The sequence below is a fragment of the Culex pipiens genome, chromosome 1, assembly GCF_016801865.2.
Source record: "Culex pipiens pallens isolate TS chromosome 1, TS_CPP_V2, whole genome shotgun sequence".
Taxonomy (NCBI): domain Eukaryota; kingdom Metazoa; phylum Arthropoda; class Insecta; order Diptera; family Culicidae; genus Culex; species Culex pipiens.
This window is the reverse complement of record NC_068937.1, coordinates 9,664,696-9,688,102: the sequence shown is the minus strand read 5'-3', so window position 1 is coordinate 9,688,102 and position 23,407 is coordinate 9,664,696. Positions and strand designations below refer to the sequence as shown.

The window sequence follows — 23,407 nt, the reverse complement described above, 5'->3', positions numbered from 1 at the left end:
AACATTTGGTGGAGATTTGGTTAAACAAACAAAAGTTTCATATCGTCAAGCAAAGGTTCGAAAACGAACCCTCAAAAAGTTAGCGTTTCCCGAACAAGGACGTCGAGATTGAGGTAGGTAAGTCGAAAGTGTGGTTGATTCGTTCTAGAATTATCACATTCTGGAACATTTTGTGAAGATTTGGTTAAACAAACAAAAGCAATTTAGAGCCAAGAAAGGTCCGAAAACGAACCCTCAAAAAGTGAGCGTTTCCCGAACAAGGATGTCGAGATTGAGGTAGGTAAATTGAGAGTTTGAATGATTATTTCAGGAATGATCACATTCTGGAACATTTTTATGAAGATTTGGTTAAACAAACAAAAGCAATTCAGCGTCGAGGAAAGGAACTAATAAGTATTCGGAAATTAAATGTAACGCGCTACAAACTGAATCAGATCACGTTGTAAGTGAATTTGGTTAGAAAACTATAATTTTACGTCCGTAATAGAAGAAGCGTCTTGTTTTGCTGATTTCGAATAATAAATATTTTTATATTGGATCTTCGTAAGATTTTTTTAGGCATTTTTCATGAGGTTTTTTTTGAGAGTTAGAAATGCTTCGAATATCAAGATTAAATCAAATTCAAAGTTGCTCGATTCTCACCACCTGGTTTGTGTCTCCGCTAATGTTGCCAATCTTTTCGCCATTCTCCACGCTGTTTTGATTCTGATCTCGTCATGCGCTCTTCGAATCTCTCGCTCACTCCTCAGCCTCCTGCAGTAAACAAACTCAGCCTTCATCGACTCCACCACCCCGTCTAGCCAAGACTCGAACCGCCCGCTCTGACCCGGCGCATTTCAGCTCGCAATCCCACCCTCGGCTGGAAATGTTCGCCGTCGCTGGTGTTCACTCGACAGTGTACAAATTGGTGGTGGAACCTACACATCTCCTACGGATGGCGCTGATACACGCAAGGTAAACACACAACAACGGACTTACGGTGGGCCGTTTTGGCGGTCCGCGAACCGCCGGCCACCCGGGGGACACGGTCCACCGTCGTCCGGAACGACCCGCTGGACGCGGCCGGGCCGTTTTGCGGGCTTAAAACGGCCCGAAACGCTCCTCTTTCCGCATGACTGATTTTCACGTCCGATTTGCATCCAATAATTCGGACTGGCAGGCGTTTTACCTCCCTTGTTGTCTCGTGTCCTCTGCTCTTACGAGACGAGATGAAGGGGATTCTGTGTTGTTTTGAGTGAGTTAAGTGTAGTGTGAAAAAACTGTGAGTACTTCAGAGATTCAACCAACTTCAAATAGAAGTTCCCTTCAATTCATCGAAGAAAATCATTTCAAATCATGCGAAACGAAAAGTCGACCAAACTGCTTGGAAAGGACGGAGCCCACCACTCCGACCAAACGGCCAACCTTTTATAACCTCAACGCAACATTAGCATATCAAAGGGGCCAACCCGACTTAAGTCGAAGGATATCGAATTACAGCTTGAGACGGCGACGACCACGGTCAAGCTGCGAAGAATTCCTTTCCAAAGTGGCGGTTTAGGAGCAGCGTACACCCTGAAAAGGAGCAACATTGTCGTACACACAGCACAACAAAAAACGAACAATTCGTAATAGAATTTCAAAACGGTGCAGCACATGCGCGGTGAAGTGGAAAACGGGCGCGGAATTTAGCGACAGGAAGGTTGATTCCAGGCTAGACCAAATCAAAAAGGGACCTCTTCCAGCACTTACGCTAATTGATATGGGAAAAGAAGAGACACTCACGGAGGTTGGATGCTGCGAGCCTATCGAATTGTAAATGAATTCCTGTACACGCAGTCCCTACTGTTTTACGCCTATGTCGGGATTTATATGCAGTGTGATAATGGTGATTTCAGTGAAAAGGATGTGATTTATAAAACAGCAGTTATGGTAAATGAAAGGCAAAGGTCGCGAATAAAAATGTGATATTGGTGAAGAAAGTGGTGACAGTTGGTGTTTAGGATGGCAGTCAATAGATTTATTTTATCAAGTGTATTTTATTAATCTACATGGCATTACATCTTACCCTTTACAATACAAATTGAATGTGCAGATTGAGTTTTTAAAAAAGTACGCTGATACAAAAATCAGTTTTTCCGCATTTTTCTTATTTATCCAAGTTGCTAAACCTTGTTGGATAAATCCTACACAGAAAAAAAAATGTAAATTTACCCAACACTGAAACTACGTTTTAAATGTAAACATGCTCAATGTAATTTTGAGATTCATAGTAAAAAGTTGTATTTGATGTAAACAGCCTTCTTGTAAAATGAGATTAAATGTAAATGATAAATCTTATGTAAATTGAGTTTTTGGTTCTCGAAAATCGTAAATTTGAAAATGTGAAAAGCATGTAAATTTATTTCAGATGTAAAACTTTCGAAATGTAAACTCAATTAGCATTTAATTTCAAATTAAAAGTTTGTGTTGCAACTGACAGTTCAAGTGGAAGACAAAAACAAACCAGTTTAATGTAAGATGTTCCGTGCGAGGTGAGCGCAAGTTTTTTGCTATAAATGGTGGATTTCGTGAGAAAAACAATCACAGCCGCTCAGGTATGTTGCATAAATGATTCATGATGTAAACAAACAATAATTAGAGTGATTTTTTCTTTAGGATAATCGATATTGCAAGTAAGTAGTGCATCCCATTCAATAACATTAGATGTGGTTAGGATGCAATTGTTTACATTTTCGTCACATCTCGAACAGGTGCATTCGACTGAATGATCTGCACCTTATTAATCGCTCTGGTAACAAGAGGAAAACGGAGAAATCCAGTAGCTCTTCTAGTCCAAACCGGAGAGGCAAGCAAGATCCGGACGGAACGCCGTTTTCTAGTAAAAACTTACCAAGGAATGTTTACGTTGGTCGATTCGTCAAGACGGGACATTCCATCATCTTGCAGGTAATTGCTCCGACACGGCGATGTCACAGAATGACCAACGGCTTGGCAGGGAGCACCTGTTGGAGTCAGACCCCTTCTGGACTCAGTGCGCGGAACTTGGAGGCGGAAAAGCAAAGGAGCCTTCTTTCCGTTTGTGGATTGGTCTGATACGGGTTTGCTCCAGCAAACGTTTTTCCAGACGTCAGCCAAGGAGAATTTAGACGTTCGAACGTTCGCAGTAAATTCGAGCGCAGGTTGCTCAATTTGGTGAGGTAGCCCATGTTTGATTTAACACTTTTTCTTCGTTGTGATCAATTTTAGTTATTAAATACAATTTTTCTTCTTATCTAATCAGAAATTTAAAGATTTTTTTCTAAAGTTCGACTCTCTTCGTTTGTCCGGTTCATCAAAAGCGAAAAAAATATTTTGATGGAATCCTTTTGACAGATCCACGGCCCAGCGGACAAAGCGAAAGTGTCGGAGTTTACACGGTCATGTTGGCATACCAAGGATTTTGATGAATCTTAACTCCGACAAAAAGTGTACAATTTTGGTTTTATACAAATGTGGGTAACAGGTTGGTTGAAAGTAAAGTTTGATATCATTCAATTTTTACTTTTATTTTTGTTAATAGGAATTGCAAGTATCACGTAGCATCAACAAGACTCTTCTTTAAAGAATTTCGTCACCAACACACAGACTTCCATCTCCTCTGAAAGTCCTCGTCATTTGTGAATCGAGCTTTATTTAAAATCTAGCTAACATTTCCAAAGGGTTCTATCAGCATAAAAATCCCATGATGCAAAGGGCCCTTTGAAAAAGTTTTCTACACAATGTGCACCGTAAACTGGGTGACGATGATAGGATTTCAATTTATTTTTCCGCCTGAAAGTTTGCAAATTGAATGAACAATGTCAAATTGACCATTAGTAATGTTACTTTCAATGATTCGTTTGAAAAAAAAATACAATTAAATGTTTGTTTGAATAACTTTTCATAAAATGTATATAATATAATTTGAGGTTATGTTTGGTCAAAACTCATACGTTATTAATTTTTGCATTAAGTATGAATTGTCGATGGCACCAACATAATTTTTACAGCATGATTCATAATTTTTTCTTAAGAAACTAGTTTTATTGAAAATGTCTATAAATCTGAAGAAATTTTTGAGTTTTGTTTCAAAAACACCTAAAATTAGTAATTTAATTTTAATAGTTTAATTATAATACATTCCCTAATAAAGCAGTGTGCCTAACAACTAATTTCCCATATAGTGACAAATTATTTGTGGTATATTGACCTAAACCACAAATAGTTTTCACTATATGGGAAATTAGTAACTCCGGTTTACGATCTTAGAAAAACCAGCCCTTAGATGACGGTTTTCGTGAGATGCGCGTATCCACTGACAGACGGCAATGTAGCCCTCGTCGGAGCTTGCCAGTTTAATATGCATTTCAAATTTCGTATAGGATTTTTTTTTCTTGTCGCATTTCGCGGCACGCTCGTATTTTTAAACAAGTTTCTCTATAAAATGATTTCAAAATGCTTGTTATGATGAATTAACTTGAACAAGGGAAAGTCAATATTAATTTAAATTATTCGACATTTTCAAATGTTTGGCTGGATAATATCAAAGGACGCCTTCTTACATATATGTACCAACAAAAAAGTGAATACGCTATGATTTTACGGGTTCCCGGGCTGAGAAAACTTAAACAAACCTTACAATTTTATTTGCAGCCTTTAAAACTCAAATCAGCCTTCCCCAGCACAACCCAAAACTGGGTAGTTACCACTGAATCAGATTCACACCCCTATGAAATCTTTGACAACTCCGACAGAATCTCATGGCATTCTGCTCGCTTTTAAAATTGCAAAGTCATTGGTGGTAAATGTCAAAACATTTCATCTTTGTTGTGAAAAGGTGTAAAAACAAAAACCGCGAATTTTGGTCGATCAGATGATTTTTCACTACTTCGATTTTTTTATTCCGTTTTTTGTGAGGATCGAATCGTCTATCTGTAGGTGATGTAAGTGTCAACTGCTAGAGCTGGAATCCCACCAAGACTGGCGATTGGGACACCGCCAGGCGGAAAATGATTTCCAACCCTGATAGTCAACTGTCGCATGATGCCGGTTCCTGTAGCCACTACGAGATTATGACCTGCTGAGGAAGCACGGTCCGATTTATGAAACTTAGCACCACTGCGCGAGGCGCTCGACTAGGGCGCAACCGAATTAGTTTAACTTTCGATAAAGGTAAGAAATGGTCTCAGAAAGTTGTATAAGTTGTTATTTTTTTCTTATTTTACGCAGCACGACGCGGAAGTTACCCACGATGCGGGGATTCCGATGGATTTGGTGCCTACTGGGCCGATCTGCTGCAGCTCAACAGCCCTTTCGTATGCCGCCTAAAGTGAAAGTTGGTAATATTTGATTTCTGTTGTGGCAAGGACACACCACAGGACAAAAAGGCGCTGTACAACACCTAACGTATGCTAACTTGGGCATTTCGGTACTGCTGATCAAATACAAAACAGCAACACGGTCGCAAATGCCACCACCAAGTGTATTTAAAGTCCTGTTCGAAGAAGCGGCTCAAAAGTCGCACTCAGTTATGCTGGTAAGTTGTGGTAGATTCTCTCGAATCGGTAAATTTTAATTTTTGTGTTTTTTCCTACGCAGCTCGCCCACGGCGCCGATCAACTATCTTGCTGCAGGACGCTAGCTGGTCTCAAATCTTCCGCCACGGCTACTTACAACGCTGAGTTGCTGTTCAGCAGGTGCATGATGGTGACTACGAGCTCTCCGACGATGGAAATGTTCTCGCATTACTTGAACTTTAACTAAGTAAGTCTTGTAATTTAATAATTTCCTAGTAAATCCGCAGAGCTAAAATCACATCACAATGTACATGGACATGAAATCAAAATCAAAATTATTCCCACAATTAGTATTATTTCACATTACTCCGTTGAATTTAGAATCTGATTATATTTGTTAAGCTATGAGCCCACTGAAGTTTGAAATCATTTGCTTTTGTTTTATTTTTCTGTTTAGTAATTAACTTGAAATGATGATAAAAGTAAGCGGTTTCAATAAACAGAGAGCTCAAAAAGCTTTAACATTTACATCAGATTTAAAATTCAACGGGGTAAAAAAAAATTTGGTTTGGGTAAAATTACATCGATTTCATCGGAAAATTACATGTTTCGAGGGGATCTTTGTTCGGCCGGTTTACGTCGGATGACATTTAAATTTACAATGAAGTTGATGTAAATTAGCATCATTAATGACGTGCACTTTTGGTACATCATTAATGATGTAAATTTACCCAATTTTTTTTTTCTGTGTAGGATAAATCTGTTTCAAACTGGCTTAAAACACGATTTTAATTCAGTTTTGAAATTGACGAAAAAAATTATGTGTCGTGTAGAAACAAAAAAAAAACAAGTTTGATTATCTAGTTATTTATTCACAAAAGCGTTCATTTTAAGAAGCATTTTACATCGTTGGTTCATTAATACAAGTTTCCAAAGAATTTTGGTAGATGTCCAAAGTACCCAGTAGGGCATTGGAAATATTTGAAAATCTATATCTTAAGGGGTTACACACATGTATAAGTCAGAGGTTTGTATGAGCATGCACTTCAACTTTTTTTAATTCTTTTTTCAGGGCATTAAAATATACATCTTCACCTTCTAACAAAATAAATAAATTTCAAGTTAGTAGATTCAAAAAACAGGTACCACGATATCTCAACACTGTCTTGACCAATTCGGCTCAAAACTTTGGTGAAGACTCGTTAAACTGATCCCCTGTGCATGACGCAGCCCGATTTTCAAAAAGTTTATTTTTAAAAGAGATAAACATATTTTTGTTTTTTTCATATAAAAAAAGTTAGTTTTTGATTTAAGTATTTTTAAAAAAAGCATATTTAAAAAATTGGGCCTCGTCATGCACACGGGATACATCTTGAGAGTCTTCACCTCAAATTTCAGCCAATTAGGTCCATCCCCTCTCGAGATATCGTGGCATCCGTAAATCAACTCGGGGTTTAGAGAAAAACGCTCACAAAGCTTGACAGTTAGCTTTGCGCATGGCAAAATTTTTAGGTTAAATCTAAGAGACGATCAAGTTCGATTCAGTTAAATCATGAAATATCTCCACGAAACTTTCAGGAGTGAATAATAATCATCATTTGAGTGGATTTAACAAATATTATGTAATATAAAATTTTGTGATTTTCTACTTGTATGTAACCCCTTAAGCAAGGATTTTTAAATCGATTTGTAGTTTTCATCAAAGTTGTAATACGTTTGTATTGTATTTGAGGTTTACAGTTTAGCCCTGATTTTACTCTATGAAAATTCACCCAATCTTTAATAAAAAGACTATTATCGACAAAAAATTAGCTAAATTTCATAAAAGTGTGTATTTTTTACTGCATTTATAAAATGTTTTATTACTGAGAAATTCTCTGAGATTTCGGCCAAACAATGTTATTTTGAATTATGGATGGATGAAAATTACGCCGAAAAAATGGTAAAAAGAAAAAAAATTGTTGATTTCTTGAATCTTTTTTTCTCACTGAAATTGAACTCCACATTTTTTTTTAATTTTTATACAGTGCACCGTTTTGAAAAGTCGCAGTTTTTCAGGGCTAAGAAAATTTCTAACTTTTGCTTGTTTGAACTTTGTTGATACGGCCATGCAAAGATACCAAATCAGAAAAAAAAGATTTCCAAATAGCCCAACTTGTTTTGAAACTGAAACATTGGTTAATTTTTCTGACTGAATTTTCTACAGATTTTTGAAAAAATACTTGAGTGCTTGTTTGATAGTTATAACTAGGCTTAGTGATTTTTCACGCTCGAAAATTGCAAATTTCATGGGGACCTCAATTTCAAAACACCAAATTTCACACAAATTTCGCGGATCGATAAAAATGTTAAAATAACTCTGAAAATCTTATGTTTAAATCACAGAAACTACTTTTTATGCTTTATAATAAATTATTCTTCCATAAACTAAAAAAATCTTTAATAAATTTGAATGTGACACAAAAAATTCTCCTAATTTTAAAAAAAGATTTCACCTAGTTTATGGATAGGCTCTATCTATGTTTTGAAATAAAATGTAGGGCATGCTTATTCTCATTTAATGAATTGCTTTTTTAAATATTCGACTAATAAAAATATTTTTTTTTCGCTGATTTGCTTTATTTTTTGCATTTCATATCAAAGCAAAATTTAACAATCTTGTCCAGCAAGAGTGAAATAATTTGATTTTTTTTTGCGACATTTGGCACATCAACATTATTTGAGATTTTTATCACCCTTTACAATATTTGAATTTTAAATCAAAAGGCAAAAATCATAAAATTTGTAACGAAATCGACATTTTAATTCAAATAAAAACAAAACAAAAAGTAGAAGTTTATCTTTCACGGGAATCGTCTACCCAAATAATCAAAAATCGTTAAAATTGAACAGGACTCTGAAAATATCTGGAATGTTTTCAAAAGCCGATTTCAAAGCTTTCATTTTATTTAAATAAAACAAAGCTTGATTCTTTTAATTAATTTTGAAACTATACCTTTCAAATAAAATAGCAGTAAAATTTTCATAACAGCGGATGAAAATATTACTTAACTTAGTTACAAAAAAAAACTGAAAAATCGGAAATTTTTTTCAAATGGTTCATATTAAGCTTTTCAATTGAAAACTAATAAAATTTACTTGAATAGTCTGTATGGATGAAATATTTATTATGTTGTTACTTTAAAAAAAATAGAAAATTGATAAATTTTACGAAATTCAAGCCGTCATCGTCTAAAATCATTAACACTATGTTCGTAATTAAACAAGGGTATTCATTCGCTTAGTTCTAAAGAAGTTCATAAGATTATGTTTATTCCTATTTGAGCTTGATAAATCATTTTGAGAAAAATCGTCACAGTTTCTCACAAACATAAAACTCCTCGGGATATCACGGATAAAGCCAAATTTTAAGGATTTCACGCTGTCCGCGAAATCGTGAAATTTTACTAACCCTAGTTATAACTTTTACAAACATTTTGAAAGTGATTGTAAGTTTTTTTTTAAATCCTATTATTCAAAAAAGAAAAAAATGAATCAAGCTATCCTTTTTTGGAATATGGTTATCGAATGATTTTGATTTTTGCATAACTTGTGAAAGTAATTGATTGCAGTTAAATATAAAACTGGAGAACTAGAGATTTTTGAAAAAAAAAATGCTCGATTTTCCAGTTTTTTTTTTAAGTTGTAATACATTTCACAAGCATTTAAAAAACCAATTTTCAAAAATACTTATTTTGTCCACAAAAAAACGCTGTTCAAGTGGTATTCTTCAAAATGCTAAATTTTTCTCAAAACAACGAATTTAAAAAAAGACTCATGCTTTATTTTAGGCAAAATAAATGAATAATATGAGTGTTGAATGGTTTTTAAATTTTGCATAACTTGGGAAAGCAACTGATTTTTAAAATAATAAAATAATCCACAAAGCTTGAGATTGTTGAAAAATGCTAAATTTTTTACCTTATTTAAAAAATAATAGGTATTTAGTTATAATAAATTTTACAAACATTTCGAATACCATTTAATTTTTTTAAGATACAAATTTTTATGCTGTTTTTTAAATACACTAATTTGAAGTTTTTGATATACAAATGGGTGGGTCTCGTGGCGCAGGGGTAGCGGCTTCGGCTGCCGATCCCGATGATGCTATGAGACGCGGGTTCGATTCCCGCCTTATCCACTGAGCTTCTATCGGATGGTGAAGTAAAACGTCGGTCCCGGTTTCTCCTGTCTCGTCAGAGGCGCTGGAGCAGAAATCCCACGTTAGAGGAAGGCCATGCCCCGGGGGGCGTAGTGCCAATAGTTTCGTTTTCGTTTCGTTTCGATATACAAATAATAAATTATAGGAAAATGTGGCAGACATTCAAAATTAATTCGGTATCGATGTTATTATCGGCTGATTGAGTGATATCAAAAGTGAAAATTTTTACTTGCCAAAACATGGAATAAAACTTCAGGTTACGAAAACCAAAACACTGAAAACAAATCAGTATTTTGATTTTCTTAAAAGACTGAAAGCGAACCAAAGCTAACCTCAAATGTATGTTTATAAACGTGGAATTTTTGAAGAATGTTTGAATTCCGTTGAAAGTTTATCTCAAATATTTTCTAAAATAAATAGATCAATCAGGTTCGAGTAGCCTACATGTTCAAGATATGTCCTGTTTTTCTAAAGTCCAATAAGCCAAATATAAACATTCAGTGTAATTTACACAATCCAATTGACTTTTACTGTTGGAGTGAGCAAAATTAACTGAATATTAAAAGCTTTGGATGTTAATATCTGGAGTTTTTTTTTTTTTTTTGAAAAGGTCCAATAAACCAAAATTCCAGTTTTTGCATTTTGGGTGTTTTTTAAAACCCCTGACTCAAGGCGGTTTCAAAAACACCCAAAAAGCAAAAACGGGAATTTTCGTTTAATGGACCCTTTTTTCTAAAAAAAACTCCAGATGTTATATAAAAATGATGACAGTACTTAAAAAATATAAGCATTGCATGTTCAACAGCCTGGAACCCATGAATGCAATTCCGGCTTGAGTTTGTTTGAAATTCTAAATAGACTGTAACGGGTAATACAGGCCTGGATTCAGATTGTTGATGAAATCAAATCTGAGGTTTTCAACAAAAAACTACCTTTGTCTAATACAATCGTTACAAATCGCAAACCACCTCAGCCGATAAGGTTCTAACTCTAACAAATTTCACAAACAGATAAATTTCCCTCCCTTCAAAATCAACTCAATGAAAGATGTTTGCAGGTACCTGTTCCAAATATCCCACCCACCCTGCACAGCATCCCTCGACCACAGACGCGTACTCACACGCACTCACACAGTATGCCATGATGAGGATTATCAGCTCGACGCGATCGCCCCGAAGGGAGCGAAAATCATCTGTCCACAGCAGATTTCAACGCATCATCATCATGGCACACTTCGACTCTGACTCTGACTTTGTACAATTTTCTTTCTCCCTCTCCCCCTTTTTCTCCAATCTGTACGGAACAGACCCCCGAATGTATGCTTTCCCCCTGGTGCCACCACGTGGTGGTGGTGGTGGTGCTGGTGGTTCATCAAAATTCAACAAAATGATAATAACAATAACGATGGTTCCCCCTGTAAGTATGCAACACGTCGTCGAAGACGACACGGACCCCTCTTCGTGCAGCAGAAATGGCAAATAAATGCATTGAATTACTCTATTATTCGGTGAATTGCCGGAACCCGGGAGCACGTGGCTTCTCATTCTTTAGTTGGTTTGGTTTGACAAAAGCAGGAAAAAAAAAATCGAAAAGTGGATAATCTGCTGACAATGTTCTTCTTTTATCTCCCCCTTTTCTCGCACTCTATTAAAATCGCATTTTCACGGATTTGTAGCATGGATTACAAAAACGAAGGTAAAAGCCGGAAGGAACTTCTTTCTCACTGGATTTTTGATGAGTTTATCGTATTATTTAACACTGATTTTATTTTGTTGAACTTCCTTATGAAATACCGATTTGACAATAACCTAACCCCCAAAATTTAGGCCACAGCGGCGTCAACCAGCTGGGTGGCATCTTCGTGGGTGGCCGCCCGCTGCCCGACTCCACCCGGCAACGGATCGTGGAGCTGGCCCACGCCGGGGCCCGGCCCTGTGACATTTCCCGGATCCTGCAGGTTTCCAACGGATGCGTCAGCAAGATACTGGGCAGGTAAGTGATTTTGACAGTTTGCGAGCAAAGGCGTCACCTTCACGTTGAGTCACATTGAACTGCACCGTAAACTGTCAAAATCTTTCAGATACTACGAAACGGGTAGCATCCGGCCGCGCGCCATTGGCGGCTCCAAGCCCCGCGTGGCCACGCCCGAGGTCGTGCACCGCATCTCCCAGTTCAAGCAGAACTGTCCGAACATTTTCGCGTGGGAAATCCGCGACAAGCTGCTGAACGAGCGCATCTGCACGCCCGAGAACATTCCGAGCGTGAGTGGCTGTCAAAATTGCTTTCCAATATGGCGGATTGACGTTTGTTTGATGTTTTTGTTTTCAAGGTATCGTCCATAAACCGCGTCCTGCGCAACCTGGCCGCCCAGAAGGAGTTTAGCAAGAAACCGCACGCACAAGAATCGTCGAGTGACGTCGAGTCCAGCTATCTGGCTGCGTCCGGAAAGTCGCTGAATGACAGTTCGCCCTTTTTGCACTACAAATATGGTGGCGCCGAAAATGGTAGGCGTCAAGGTTATTAACGATAAAATTATCAATTTTAAATTCTTTCTAAAATCGACTTGATTCAACCAAATTATGCTAAATTTTCAATGATTTCACTGAGAATATTTTTTTTGAAAATGTAGTAAGTTTCACGGTATAAATACTCGAAATTGTTCACAAAGTACCGTATTATTAAAAAGAACTCAAATTTTCATGATTTACAATATGGGTATCAAGCGATGCAAAATTTTGTTTGCTTTTTCACTTCACTAGAGTTTTTTTTTTTGAAAAACACTAAAGTTTTCACAAATTACCTTATTTTTTCAAAAGTACTCAAATTTTAAAAATATTATTACAATATGGGTATCAAGCGAAGCAATTTTTTTTTGCTTTTTCGCTTCACTAGAGTTTTTTTTAAATACTAAAATTTTCACAAAATACCCTTTTTTTGAAAATACTCAAATTTTAAAAATTTGCAATATGGGTACCAAACAAAGCGAAATTTGCAAAAAAAAAAAATCACGAATACCCCAGTTACCAAATAATGTAAAATAAAAATTTTCACCTGATTCTTCATTGTTTGCCATGTATTTTCAATGAATAAACTAGGTTGACTTTTTTTTCAAATATATCGGTAAACTTTCATTTTACAGGATTTTTAGCTTAGAGGGGTATTCTGGAGGGGTATTTTTAAAAAGCATTTTTTAAAGTTTTCAGTTGATTGCACGTCTAATTTCATTGAAATGTTCAAGGTTTTTTGAAAAAAAAGGTGCAGGTGGTTATGTTACACATGACCAGTATGACAAAGAACTTTGCAAGATGATTGTTGAAATTTTCGATAAAAATGTCCGGTCCAAATTTCCCCATGATTCCCTTATAATTACATAAGACAACTCTTTTGTGAATAGTTTTAAGACATAATATCAACGTCCTATCGAACTAAGGGGACGGAAATTGCAAATGGAGCTGCAATAGAAATCAAGGTGAAATCAATCGACTTTCCCTCACCACTCGAAAGTTATCAAGATGCGGAAATGTTTTTGCAAGGCTGTTGCAAGCAATTGGCGGCAGCAAAGTAAATTTCAACAGCAAACATTAAAACTGCCCTTTCAAGGGCTCTAATTGAATTCGAAATAGTTATTCTATATTTCCAGAAACAGAATTTCGCCGCGGCACAATAAAAAGGCAATCGCAGTAATCGATTTATTACTTCCTGCGTAAAATAAGCGATTTATTTCAACTGCGTAACTTCAGATAATGGTCAGATGCATGTGCAGTATCAAAAACCATAAAGTTTGATACCCATATTGCCCTAACTCTTATGGTTCGCAAATGTCCTCTCATCGGAACATCCGTGGGGCCTCCGGCCACTCCGGATTGTAGCCAATACTTCCGAAATTTCAAATTTCATGTCCAGTATCAAAAACCATGAAGTTTGATACCCATATTGCCTCAACTCTTATGGTTCGGGAAATGTCCCCCCACCGGAACATCCCCGGGGCCTCCGGATTGTGGTCACTACTGCTGAAATGTCAAATTTCATGTCCAGTATCAAAAACCATAATGTTTGATACCCATATTGCCCCAACTCTTTTGGTTCGGCAAATGTCCCCCTTCGGAACATCCGCGGGGCCTCCGGCCACTCCGGATTGCGGTCACGACTGCCGAAATGTTAAATTTCATGTCCAGTATCAAAAACCATAAACTTTATCGCAACCACAACCAACTTGACCCAAAGGGAACTGGTTCTCGATCAACACGGAGACCCCTTCTTGATGCCGTTAACCGGAGCCTTCCGGGATCAGCAGCTTGACCACATCGGTCCCTAACGTTCTTCCTTGATGGCCTGCAGCGACAATCCGTCCCGTTCCTGCGATGGCCCGAGCTATTTCGGCGACCTCTCCACGTCGTTGACCGGGGGAAATTTCTGCTGTCCCTTCTGATTCTGCAACTGCCACTCGATGTTGACTCCTCGGCTGTCAGAAAATTATGAGCTTGAGTGGAGATGATTTTAGATACATCAATCTCACGTCTCTCGGAGAGGATGATCGGGAAAGGTTTGTTCAACCAATCAGCGTGAAGGAAAAGGAGGGGAAGTCTGCGAAGAGGGGAAATCGCCACGTAACGATTTCGCTTCGCAAAAAATTGGGTTCCGATCTTTTATTCATTCTCTTTACACATACTACACACCACCTAGAGCACCAAACAGTGCGTTGCAAGTGTATTTGTAGCAAGAAAGCGCCATCGACTATGGATTTGCTCGTGTGTGTGTGTGTGTGTGTGTGTGTGTGTGTGTGTGTGTGTGTGTGTGTGTGTGTGTGTGTAGTAAACCACACTAAAATTGTGTTCGCGGAACCACACTAATATCGAAAATCGATTTTCCCCAAGATCGATCGGATGAGCAAACTCGTGAAGGGTAGTTGCACGGCAGAAACCAGGCGCACACAAATGAAGCTCCCCAGCCCGCGTTTGTGTGTATGCGTTGATAATTTGGTGCTCTTTCAAGCCCCAAACTTGCCACTCGATTTCCCTTCCGCACACACAAACACTCACTACCGTACCCAACCAGATTTTTAAAGAATACTCTTTCGTGTGAATTGGCCCTGAAAAGGGCCATTTTAACGTCCTATGACGATGATAAAACCATGCGATGATGACACTCCAAGTTGCCGGCAATTTTCCCTCCCGCGCCTGCTCTGCCTCTCTTTCCAATTTTTCAATTCTCTCCTTCCTCTCGGCGGCTCTGCTGTGCTGCTGCTGCTTCTCGATCCTCCTCGTGCAAAGCTTCGGACTCGTTTGAGCTTCAACCGGCGGCACGGCGCTCTTTTATAACCTCGCTTGGCTGTGACGGCTCGACGCTTTCGAAGCAGTGGCAGAGAGCAAAATTTGCTAAGTGCTAGATACTTGAATCTGATTAATGTGTTCGGGAAAGGTTGCGCTCAACCAATCAGCGACCGGGATTTTCCCGGTCTGAATTTTTATTTTTCATCTTAACTTTTGAGTACTTTAACAAAGTTTTATCAACTTTGTGAGGTAGTCTACTTGCAATTTAAGACTTCCCCTTTCGTTTGGTGGATAAAGCAGGCAGATTGCTTGAATTGGGTGGAAGATATAAGCGTTTAAACGATTACACAAATCGTTACACTTTCGCTTCGCGAAATTTTTGATTGACACCCGTAGACAGTGCCCTTAGGACAAAGTTCTTTGTCAAAAAATATTTTTTTGCACCGTAAAACTTTGCAAAAGATTTGCACCGCCCTGTTTTTTTTTGCAAATTTTTGCGTTGCATTTTTTTGGGTTAATTTCTTTTGTTATTTTGCGTATTAAAAAAAAACCTATTGTTAGAAATCTTTACATTTTATGAATTTTTGGGAGGCAAACAAACGTTGAACTACCTTAAATTTGTTTCAAGAGTTAGTTTGACGTGCCAAGGGTAGCCATGTGGAAGCCTAAGAACGACTCGTTGAATAATGAGGGAAGATGTAACAATCTTAAACCTTACCACTACAGCAGCCAAATTACTTTACAATTCATTCTTGATTTTCTTTTCTTTATAGAAAATTCATATCTCTTCTGTTTAACTCTCCTTAACCTTTTTTGTATTTTTTACTGATTTTTTTTTTCCATTTTTTCCTTTATTTTGTATTTTATATATTTTTTTATACTATCATTTAAAAGAAATGTATGGTTCTGATATGTTTTTTTTATAGCTTTTTTTTTGTTATTTACTTTTGTCATTCTCTTTTCAAAGTATTTTTGTAATTTCTTTTGCTGTCTTAGATGATCCTTTTTTTCTTTTATGATTTTTTATTTATTTCCTATTTCATTTGTTAAAGAAATTTTTATTTGTGGTTTATTTTTCAGTTTGCTTTTGAAATTTTATTTTATATTTTTACAATTTTCTTTCGCAGTTTTCTTTTGTGATTTTCTTATGTACTTAAATTTTGTATTTTTCTCTGTAATTTCTTGTGTAATATGCTATCTTTTTTATGGTTTTATTGAAATTTTCTTCATTTATAACTGTTTTTTGTATTTTGTTTTTTTTTTTCTTTTTTTAAGCCTGCTTTGTAAAAAAATTGTTTTATTGTTTTGTGTTTGCAATTTATTTTGTTTTCTTTTATAATTCTCTTTTTTAAATTAGTTTTGTTTTTTTTTGTAATTTCCTTGTATAAATTTCTTCTAGTGTTATTTTTGTTTATTTTTATTTACCTTTGTTTTTTTTTGTTTATTTCTTTTTATAATGTTATTTTGATATTTTCGTTTGTAAGTAACCTTTTTTATTTTCTTTTGTAATTATTTTGTTTTGTAGTTTTCTTTTTTATTTTGCTATTATATTTTCTTTTGTAATTGGATTTTATATTTTCCTTTTGAAGGTTTGATTTATAATTTTATTTGGTGTTTTTGTTCTTTTGTTTTTTTTGTGTGCTTTCAACTTTCTGTTGTGATTTTGTGATGATATTTGCTCTTGAAATTTTCTTATGTTTTTTAAATTTTCTTTTGCACATTACTCTGGTAAATTTCTTTTGTAATTTTTTTGTGATTTTCTTATGATACTTACTGTTGTATTTTTTTTCAAACGTTTTTTTTCAATTTTCTTATGATAATATCTTTTGCAATTTCTAAGTTTTGTTTCGATGTTTTCTTTTGTGTTTTTTAAACGTCTTTTTCATTTTATTTTATTTTTCATTTTGTTTGATTTTTTATTACGTATTGTATTTCATTGTGATATTTTTTATAGAATTTTCTTACTTAATTTTTTATATTCGTCATTTTCTTTAGTCATCTTTTTTTGCTAATTTTGCTTTGTAATTTTCTATTGGAATCTTCTGATGATATTTGCTTTCTTCGTTTTTTTCAATTTTTATTGTTGTTTCTTTTGCTATTTTCTTGTGTTATTTCTTTTTGTGATTTCTTCAAGATATTTTCTGTTGTATTTTTTTATTTTTTTCAATTCTCTTTTGTTATTATGTAATTTCCTTTTGTTAATTTTTGTTTCGTTGTTATCCTTTGTTATTTTCTTAGGTTGTCTTATAATGATGTTTTTATTTATTATTTTCTTTTTATGGTTTTTCAACTTTTTTTAAACGTATTGTAATGTATTTTTTTGTTGTTATTTTTTAACTTAATTTTCTTTATGTGTAAAATTCTTTCGTAATGTTGTATTGTAACTTCTTAAGGATTTTTTAATTAAATTTTCTATCAGTCCTTTTAGAATTTTGTTTTGTTGTTTTTTCTGGTTGTTTTCAAAGTAATCATCGCTTAACTTTTTGTGCTACCTTTTTGTATTTTTTTTTTTTTGCTGAAATTACGAAATTTCTTTTGTTTTTTTTTCTGTGTTTTGCTTTTGTTGTTATCTTACCTAATTTTCTTGCGATTTTTTGCTTTCATTTTGTTTTTAAAATATCTTTTGTAATTTGTTTTTTTTTTTATATTGTGAAGGGACCATCCGCAAACCACGTGGAAACTTTTTTGGAATTTTCAACCCCCCCCCCCCCTCCTCATGTACAATTTTCCATACAAAAAAATCTTTTTTCTATCGAGCGTGGACAATCGCAAACAACCCCCCCCTCCTCAAAGTGCCCACGTGGTTTATGAATTGTCCCCAAATTTTCTCTAAGGGTCGTTAAAGTGGATTGTTTGTTTTTTGGGTAATTATCTTTTATAATTTCTATTTGTGAATTTCATATTTATTTTCATAAGTTTCTTTTTTAGATTCTTTGTAGAATTTTGTTGTTCTTCGAAGATTTTTCTTGTAATCTTCTTTTATTTTTGAACTCATAATATTTTTGTAATTTTTGTAAGTTTTGTTGTTGTTATTTCCTTATGTAATTTTATCTATGTCTATATTTTCAGCATTTTGGATTCGTCTGTACAAATAAAATAGACGGTTAACTTGCATTTATTTGGTCAAATAATTTTATATTTTAAATAACTTTGGTTTTGCACTGTACATAAAAGCATTGTGGTTTGTTAACTTTTAATGTCTAGTTCCTAGCAAATGAGACAGAGCTTTGAATTTTGTAGAAATATTTCAGCATAGAATCGAAAAAAGTGTTATACAAGATTGCTTTTTTAGATTGTATTTTATGAAAATTATAGTTTTTAACAAAAAAAAATCTAAAGATCATAAAAATTTCACTTCGTTTGATACCCATATTGCAAACTATGAAAATTTGAATACTTTCGAAAAATATGGTATTTTGAGAACAGTGTTGACTATTTATACTTTGAAAAATTAAATACGATTGAGTCCGTTATCGGCGATAAGATCTAGACGATAACGATAACCATTATCGCTAACGTTAGACGATAATATTATCGACGATAATTTATCGGTCAACAACCTTTCTAGGCTGCGTGCAGAAATCTGTTGAACATCCAGCTAATTTCGCTTTTTTTCGCCAGATATCAAACCGTCGTCGGCCGGTCCGTCGGACGAAAACAAGGGCTCTTTCGGCAAGCACTGCTTCACCAACTTGGACTCGCCGGTGGGGCTGGGAACCGCCGGCGGAGGTCTCAAACCGTCCCCTCAACAGCAGCAGCAGCAACAGCAACAACAACAACAATCGGCGCAGGTCAACTTTGACTCGGACTCGGAACGGCTCAGCCTGAAGCGGAAGTTGCAGCGCAATCGGACCTCGTTCACCGTCGACCAAATCGAGTACCTGGAGAAGGAGTTTGAGCGGACGCACTACCCGGACGTGTTCTCCCGGGAACGACTGTCTTCCAAAACCAATCTACCTGAGGCGCGGATCCAGGTGAGTCTCTGGTTTGATTTCCGGAACAAACTGATCCGTATCCCCCTCCCCCCTTCTAGGTCTGGTTCTCCAACCGGCGCGCCAAGTGGCGCCGCGAGGAGAAACAACGCTCCCAGGCGGCATCCGAGGGCGCTTCCGTGGCGGTGTCGGCAACTCCCGCACCCCCCTCCGGAGTGTCCTCGTGCATGAACCTGACTTCGCCGCTCGTCTCGCAGCACGTGTACGACTCCAACATGTGCGTCGAGGACTCCAACAGCAATTATCTGAGCAAGAGCTACCCGCTGGAACCGGGCGCGTTCGCCGGCCTCGATCCGATGAAGTCTCCCCAAGGGCACCAGCAACAGCAACATCAACAGCAGCAGCAACAGCAACAACAACATCCTCAAACCCATTCACCAATGTCCTTCAAGCTGTTCCCCTCGAATCTCACCGGATCGGGTGGTGGTGGCGGCAGCGGCGGAAGTGGCTCCATCACACCCGGAACCAGTGTGCTGCACGAGCCCAACCTGATGGACGCGGTAGCGCTGTCCAACAACGCCGGTTTCGCGCCCCCTACCTCGGACGACAAGTCCCTGTACAACCACTTTGCCTACGCGGCGGCCGCAGCCAACATGCACCACACGGCTGCGTACTCGGCCGCCGCAGCCGATCATCACCACCACCACCATCATCACCAGTCGGCGGCTGCGTCCTACAACGGGATGTACCTCAAGAACCAGCTGTACAACCTGCCGACGAACGCCGTGTCCGGCGTGCTCAGCTTCCAGTCGACCCTCGACTGGAACAAAAGTTAATGGTAAGCGTCCCGAGGCCAGGACGCAGCCAAAGGTCTCTCCCCCCTGCTTCACGAGATGACAATTGCCATAACATGATTTGCCATAAAAGGAAAAGAAAAAAAACCGACCGACATTATGGTGCACTCTTTGATCTATTCTCTCACCAACACAAACAAACATATGAAAAGGTAAACAAACAAACATGGTGAATGTTGACGAGACACAAAATATTATATATTATTATTATTATTAACTATGAAATGAAACACAAACGTGATCAGTTTTTACTACAAGTGATGGTTGTCCGTACTTATTATACATATTATAGCCAGGAGGAAACACAGAGGTGGGTACGAAAAAGTATTATTTTTTGCGTCTAAACTACGTCTTTAAAACACACACACTCACATTATATATGAAACCCTGTGACACAACATAATGTAAACAAACAAAATCGTAATGACAAGTAAACAATGTGTTAGGAAAATTTAATATTTTAAAACGATGAACGGGTGAGTAAACCCGATTTGAAGAAGTATGCATACAAAAAGAAAAACACTCTTATTGAAAATGTAGAACAATATATTCGCATCAGCTCTCTCGTGCGAGTGCGCGGAGGGCAGTAAATGAAACTGGAATGTACAATAAAGTGACAAGAAGAAAGTAAAAAAAAAACATTATTATTGAAAAAAAGGACGGCTGCGTCCATTTTAAACAAATTGGGGTTGTTGTTTTTGTTTGGAAAGAAAATGTCCATTGACATAATGGCGATTTGAAATCGAAAAATAGCAATATTTCAAAAATAGAAAAAACAAACAGAAGTTATATTGCCAAAAAGAACAAATTTGTCAAAAAGACCAAAATCATCAAAATGACAAAAATAACCAAAATGATCAAAATAACCAAAATAACAAAAAATGTCAAAACGACTAAAATGGCCAAATTGATCCAAATGACCAAAATGATCAAAATGAACAAAAACATCGAAAACACCAAAATCATTAAATTCACCAAAATGTCCAAATTCACCAAAATAACCAAAATCACCAAAAGCACCAAAATAACCAAAACGACCAAATTCACCAAAATCATTAAAATGATCATAATCACCAAAAATTACCTAAGTCACCAAAATCACCCAAATTTTCAAATTCAAATTCGGTTTTATTGGTGAATAATCAAGATACAATAAGTTCTTTTTTGGTACAAAACAGAGTTTTGGAGTTCCTTTCAGCTGTGTGTTACATCATAATCTATTTTGGAACAGTTATTGCTTGTAAATAAAGGTGTTACCAAGAGTAAGAAAATTTAAAAAAAAAACTTACTAAACTTGCTAGGAAAAGGGGATAGAAATAGAGAAAGCTTAAAACTAGATCACAGTTTTTTATCCTTTATAGATGTGCTTAATCATTAATTCCCCGAGGGCTAGAAATTGCTCCGCCTTGTTACGGCAGCTCCGAAACCGCGTCATCATCTCCCCCGCGAGAGCAAAGAACTCCGGCAGGGTAAAGAGATCTTCCCCGGTGACTTCTTGCTGGGCCGCATTGCCGCTACCGGCCGTGACCACGCTGGCAAACGATCGCCCCCAGCCAGGAGGGATCGCTGGGTTGTCCGCTGGAACCGTACGCTGGCCAGCTGCAGGAACGGCTGCGCTCGTACTTCGTTGAGGAGGGTGGGACGCTGCTGCTTTCTTCTTCCTCTTTTCCTGCTCCTCGAGGTAGGACTTGCGCGCGACGCATCCGCGGTAATTACCGGTATGGTTACCGCCGCAGTTCGCGCACTTTACGCGCGGCTTGGTTTGTTCTGCGTTTTCCCCCAAGTCCGCCTTTCGTGGCAGTGCGCACACCTCCGAGAGGTGTGACTCATCGCACTTCACGCAGCGGGGCTGGAGGTTGCAGTTCCGCGAGCCGTGGCCGAATTTCTGGCAACGGTGACATTGCGCTGCGTCCGTCGGATTTTTGGAGTAAAACCGCCAGTTTACCCAAAAACCGTCCAACGCCTTAGTCCGCCGCAGGTCTTGAATCTTGACGGTGCCGCGGTCGAAGTACAACAGGTACAGTGTGTGTGTACCTGTGACTGTTGTCTTCCGCGAGAGGACTTTTATGTCTCGCGGCGTTATTCCGGCACCGAGAGGTGCTCCTTGAGGACGGAGATCGGGCGGTCTTGATACCCCTGCAAGACGATCTTAACAGCGGTCTTCTGCACGGGGTCGAATGTGTAGAACTTGAAGTTTTTACGCTTCAATTTCTCCACAACCAGGTCGAAGTTCTTTTGGTCAAATGTGAACACTTGCACTGACGATTTACCTATTTTGAGGCAGTACACGAGGCCTTCCAGCTGCTCGTCAACATCGTCCGCCAACGTGTCCAAAACGAAAATTGGTGGTGGTCGTCGTTCCTTTGGAGTAATTACTTTTTTTGGCGAAATAACTTTCTTCCGTGCACGACCATCGTCGTCGTCGTCGTCGGTAGTGCTACCGTCGGTGTTGTTGTTGTTGCTTTCCTCGTCACTCAGTCTCGCGAACTTGTTACTGGTGGGAATGTTGGCGGATGTTGAAGCGCCATCGGTCGACGGATTGCCGGAAGTAGCTGAACGGAGCCTTATAGGGCTGCGGCCCTGGACACGATAATTAGGGTGTAATAAATTGGGATCGAATCCTTTGGCGCACACACTCCCCGGCGCGATGGCGGTCGACGCGGCGTTGGTTTGTTTACCTTTTTGCACACGGCCGGTAGACGAACTTCGCGGGTTTTTCGAGGCCGCACTCGAACTGCCACGGCCACGGCCGGCCCTTGGCATGCTGTTGGAGCAAACTCGCGGCTAGTCACGGTAAATTACGGCGAAAAACTTCGAAAAAACGATAGAGCACTGAGCACTTGACTGCTGCTTGCACTCGTGCGTACACGGAGGTCCAAAATCACCCAAATCACCAAAATAACCAAAATCACCAGAATGACCAAAATCACCAAAATGATCATAAACACCAAACAAGCCAAAATCCCCAAAATGACTAAACTCACCCAAATTACCTAGATTACCAAAATGACCAAATGACCAAAATCATCAAAATGACCAAAATGACGAAAAACACCAAAATCACCAAAATGACCAAAAACCACCATATGACCAAATTCAACAAGATCACCAGAATGACCAAAATCGCTATAATCCCCAAAATGATCATAATCACCAAACTAACCAAATTGACCAAAATCACCAAAATGACCAAAATCACAAAAGACCAAAATCACAAAAAGACCAAAATCACCAAAATGACCAAAAACATCAAAATTACCAAAATGACCAAAATCGCCAAAATGACTAAAATGACAAAAATCACCTAAATGACCAAAATCACCAAAATCACCAAAATAACCCAAATGACCAAAATAACCAAAATGACCAAAATCACAGTAATCACCAAAATGACCAAAACCACCAACATAACCAAAATCACCAAAATTACCATAATCACCAAAATGACCAAAATCACCAAAAACACCAAAATCACCAAAATGACCAAAACCACCAAAATAACCAAAATCACCAAAATTACCATAATCACCAAAATGACCAAAATCACCAACATAATCAAAATCACCAAAATTACCATAATCACCAAAATGACCAAAATCACCAAAATGACCAAAATTACCAAAATCATCAGAAT

At 37.6% G+C, this 23,407-nt stretch overlaps 2 protein-coding genes across 3 annotated transcripts; both read left to right on the top strand.

Annotated features, from left to right (window-relative positions):
• Positions 1-855: 855 nt before the first annotated feature.
• Positions 856-20,456, top strand: LOC120413295 (paired box protein Pax-6-like). 2 transcript variants are annotated; one of them, XM_039574053.2, is made up of 7 exons: positions 856-954; positions 11,393-11,412; positions 11,544-11,709; positions 11,798-11,978; positions 12,047-12,221; positions 18,609-18,961; positions 19,021-20,456. In XM_039574053.2, the coding sequence occupies exons 1-7, from the start codon at positions 866-868 to the stop codon at positions 19,753-19,755; spliced, it is 1,719 nt and encodes a 572-aa protein (XP_039429987.1). In that variant the 5' UTR covers positions 856-865; the 3' UTR covers positions 19,756-20,456. The 2 variants fall into 2 exon arrangements, with proteins under 2 accessions (XP_039429987.1, XP_039429988.1); XM_039574054.2 differs by lacking the exon at positions 856-954 and adding an exon at positions 9,591-11,133.
• Positions 2,173-3,749, top strand: LOC120413296 (uncharacterized). The gene is made up of 3 exons (XM_039574055.2): positions 2,173-2,576; positions 2,638-2,654; positions 2,733-3,749. Exons 1-3 carry the CDS (start codon positions 2,538-2,540, stop codon positions 3,073-3,075), a joined length of 399 nt encoding a protein of 132 aa, XP_039429989.1. The 5' UTR covers positions 2,173-2,537; the 3' UTR covers positions 3,076-3,749.
• Positions 20,457-23,407: the final 2,951 nt, after the last annotated feature.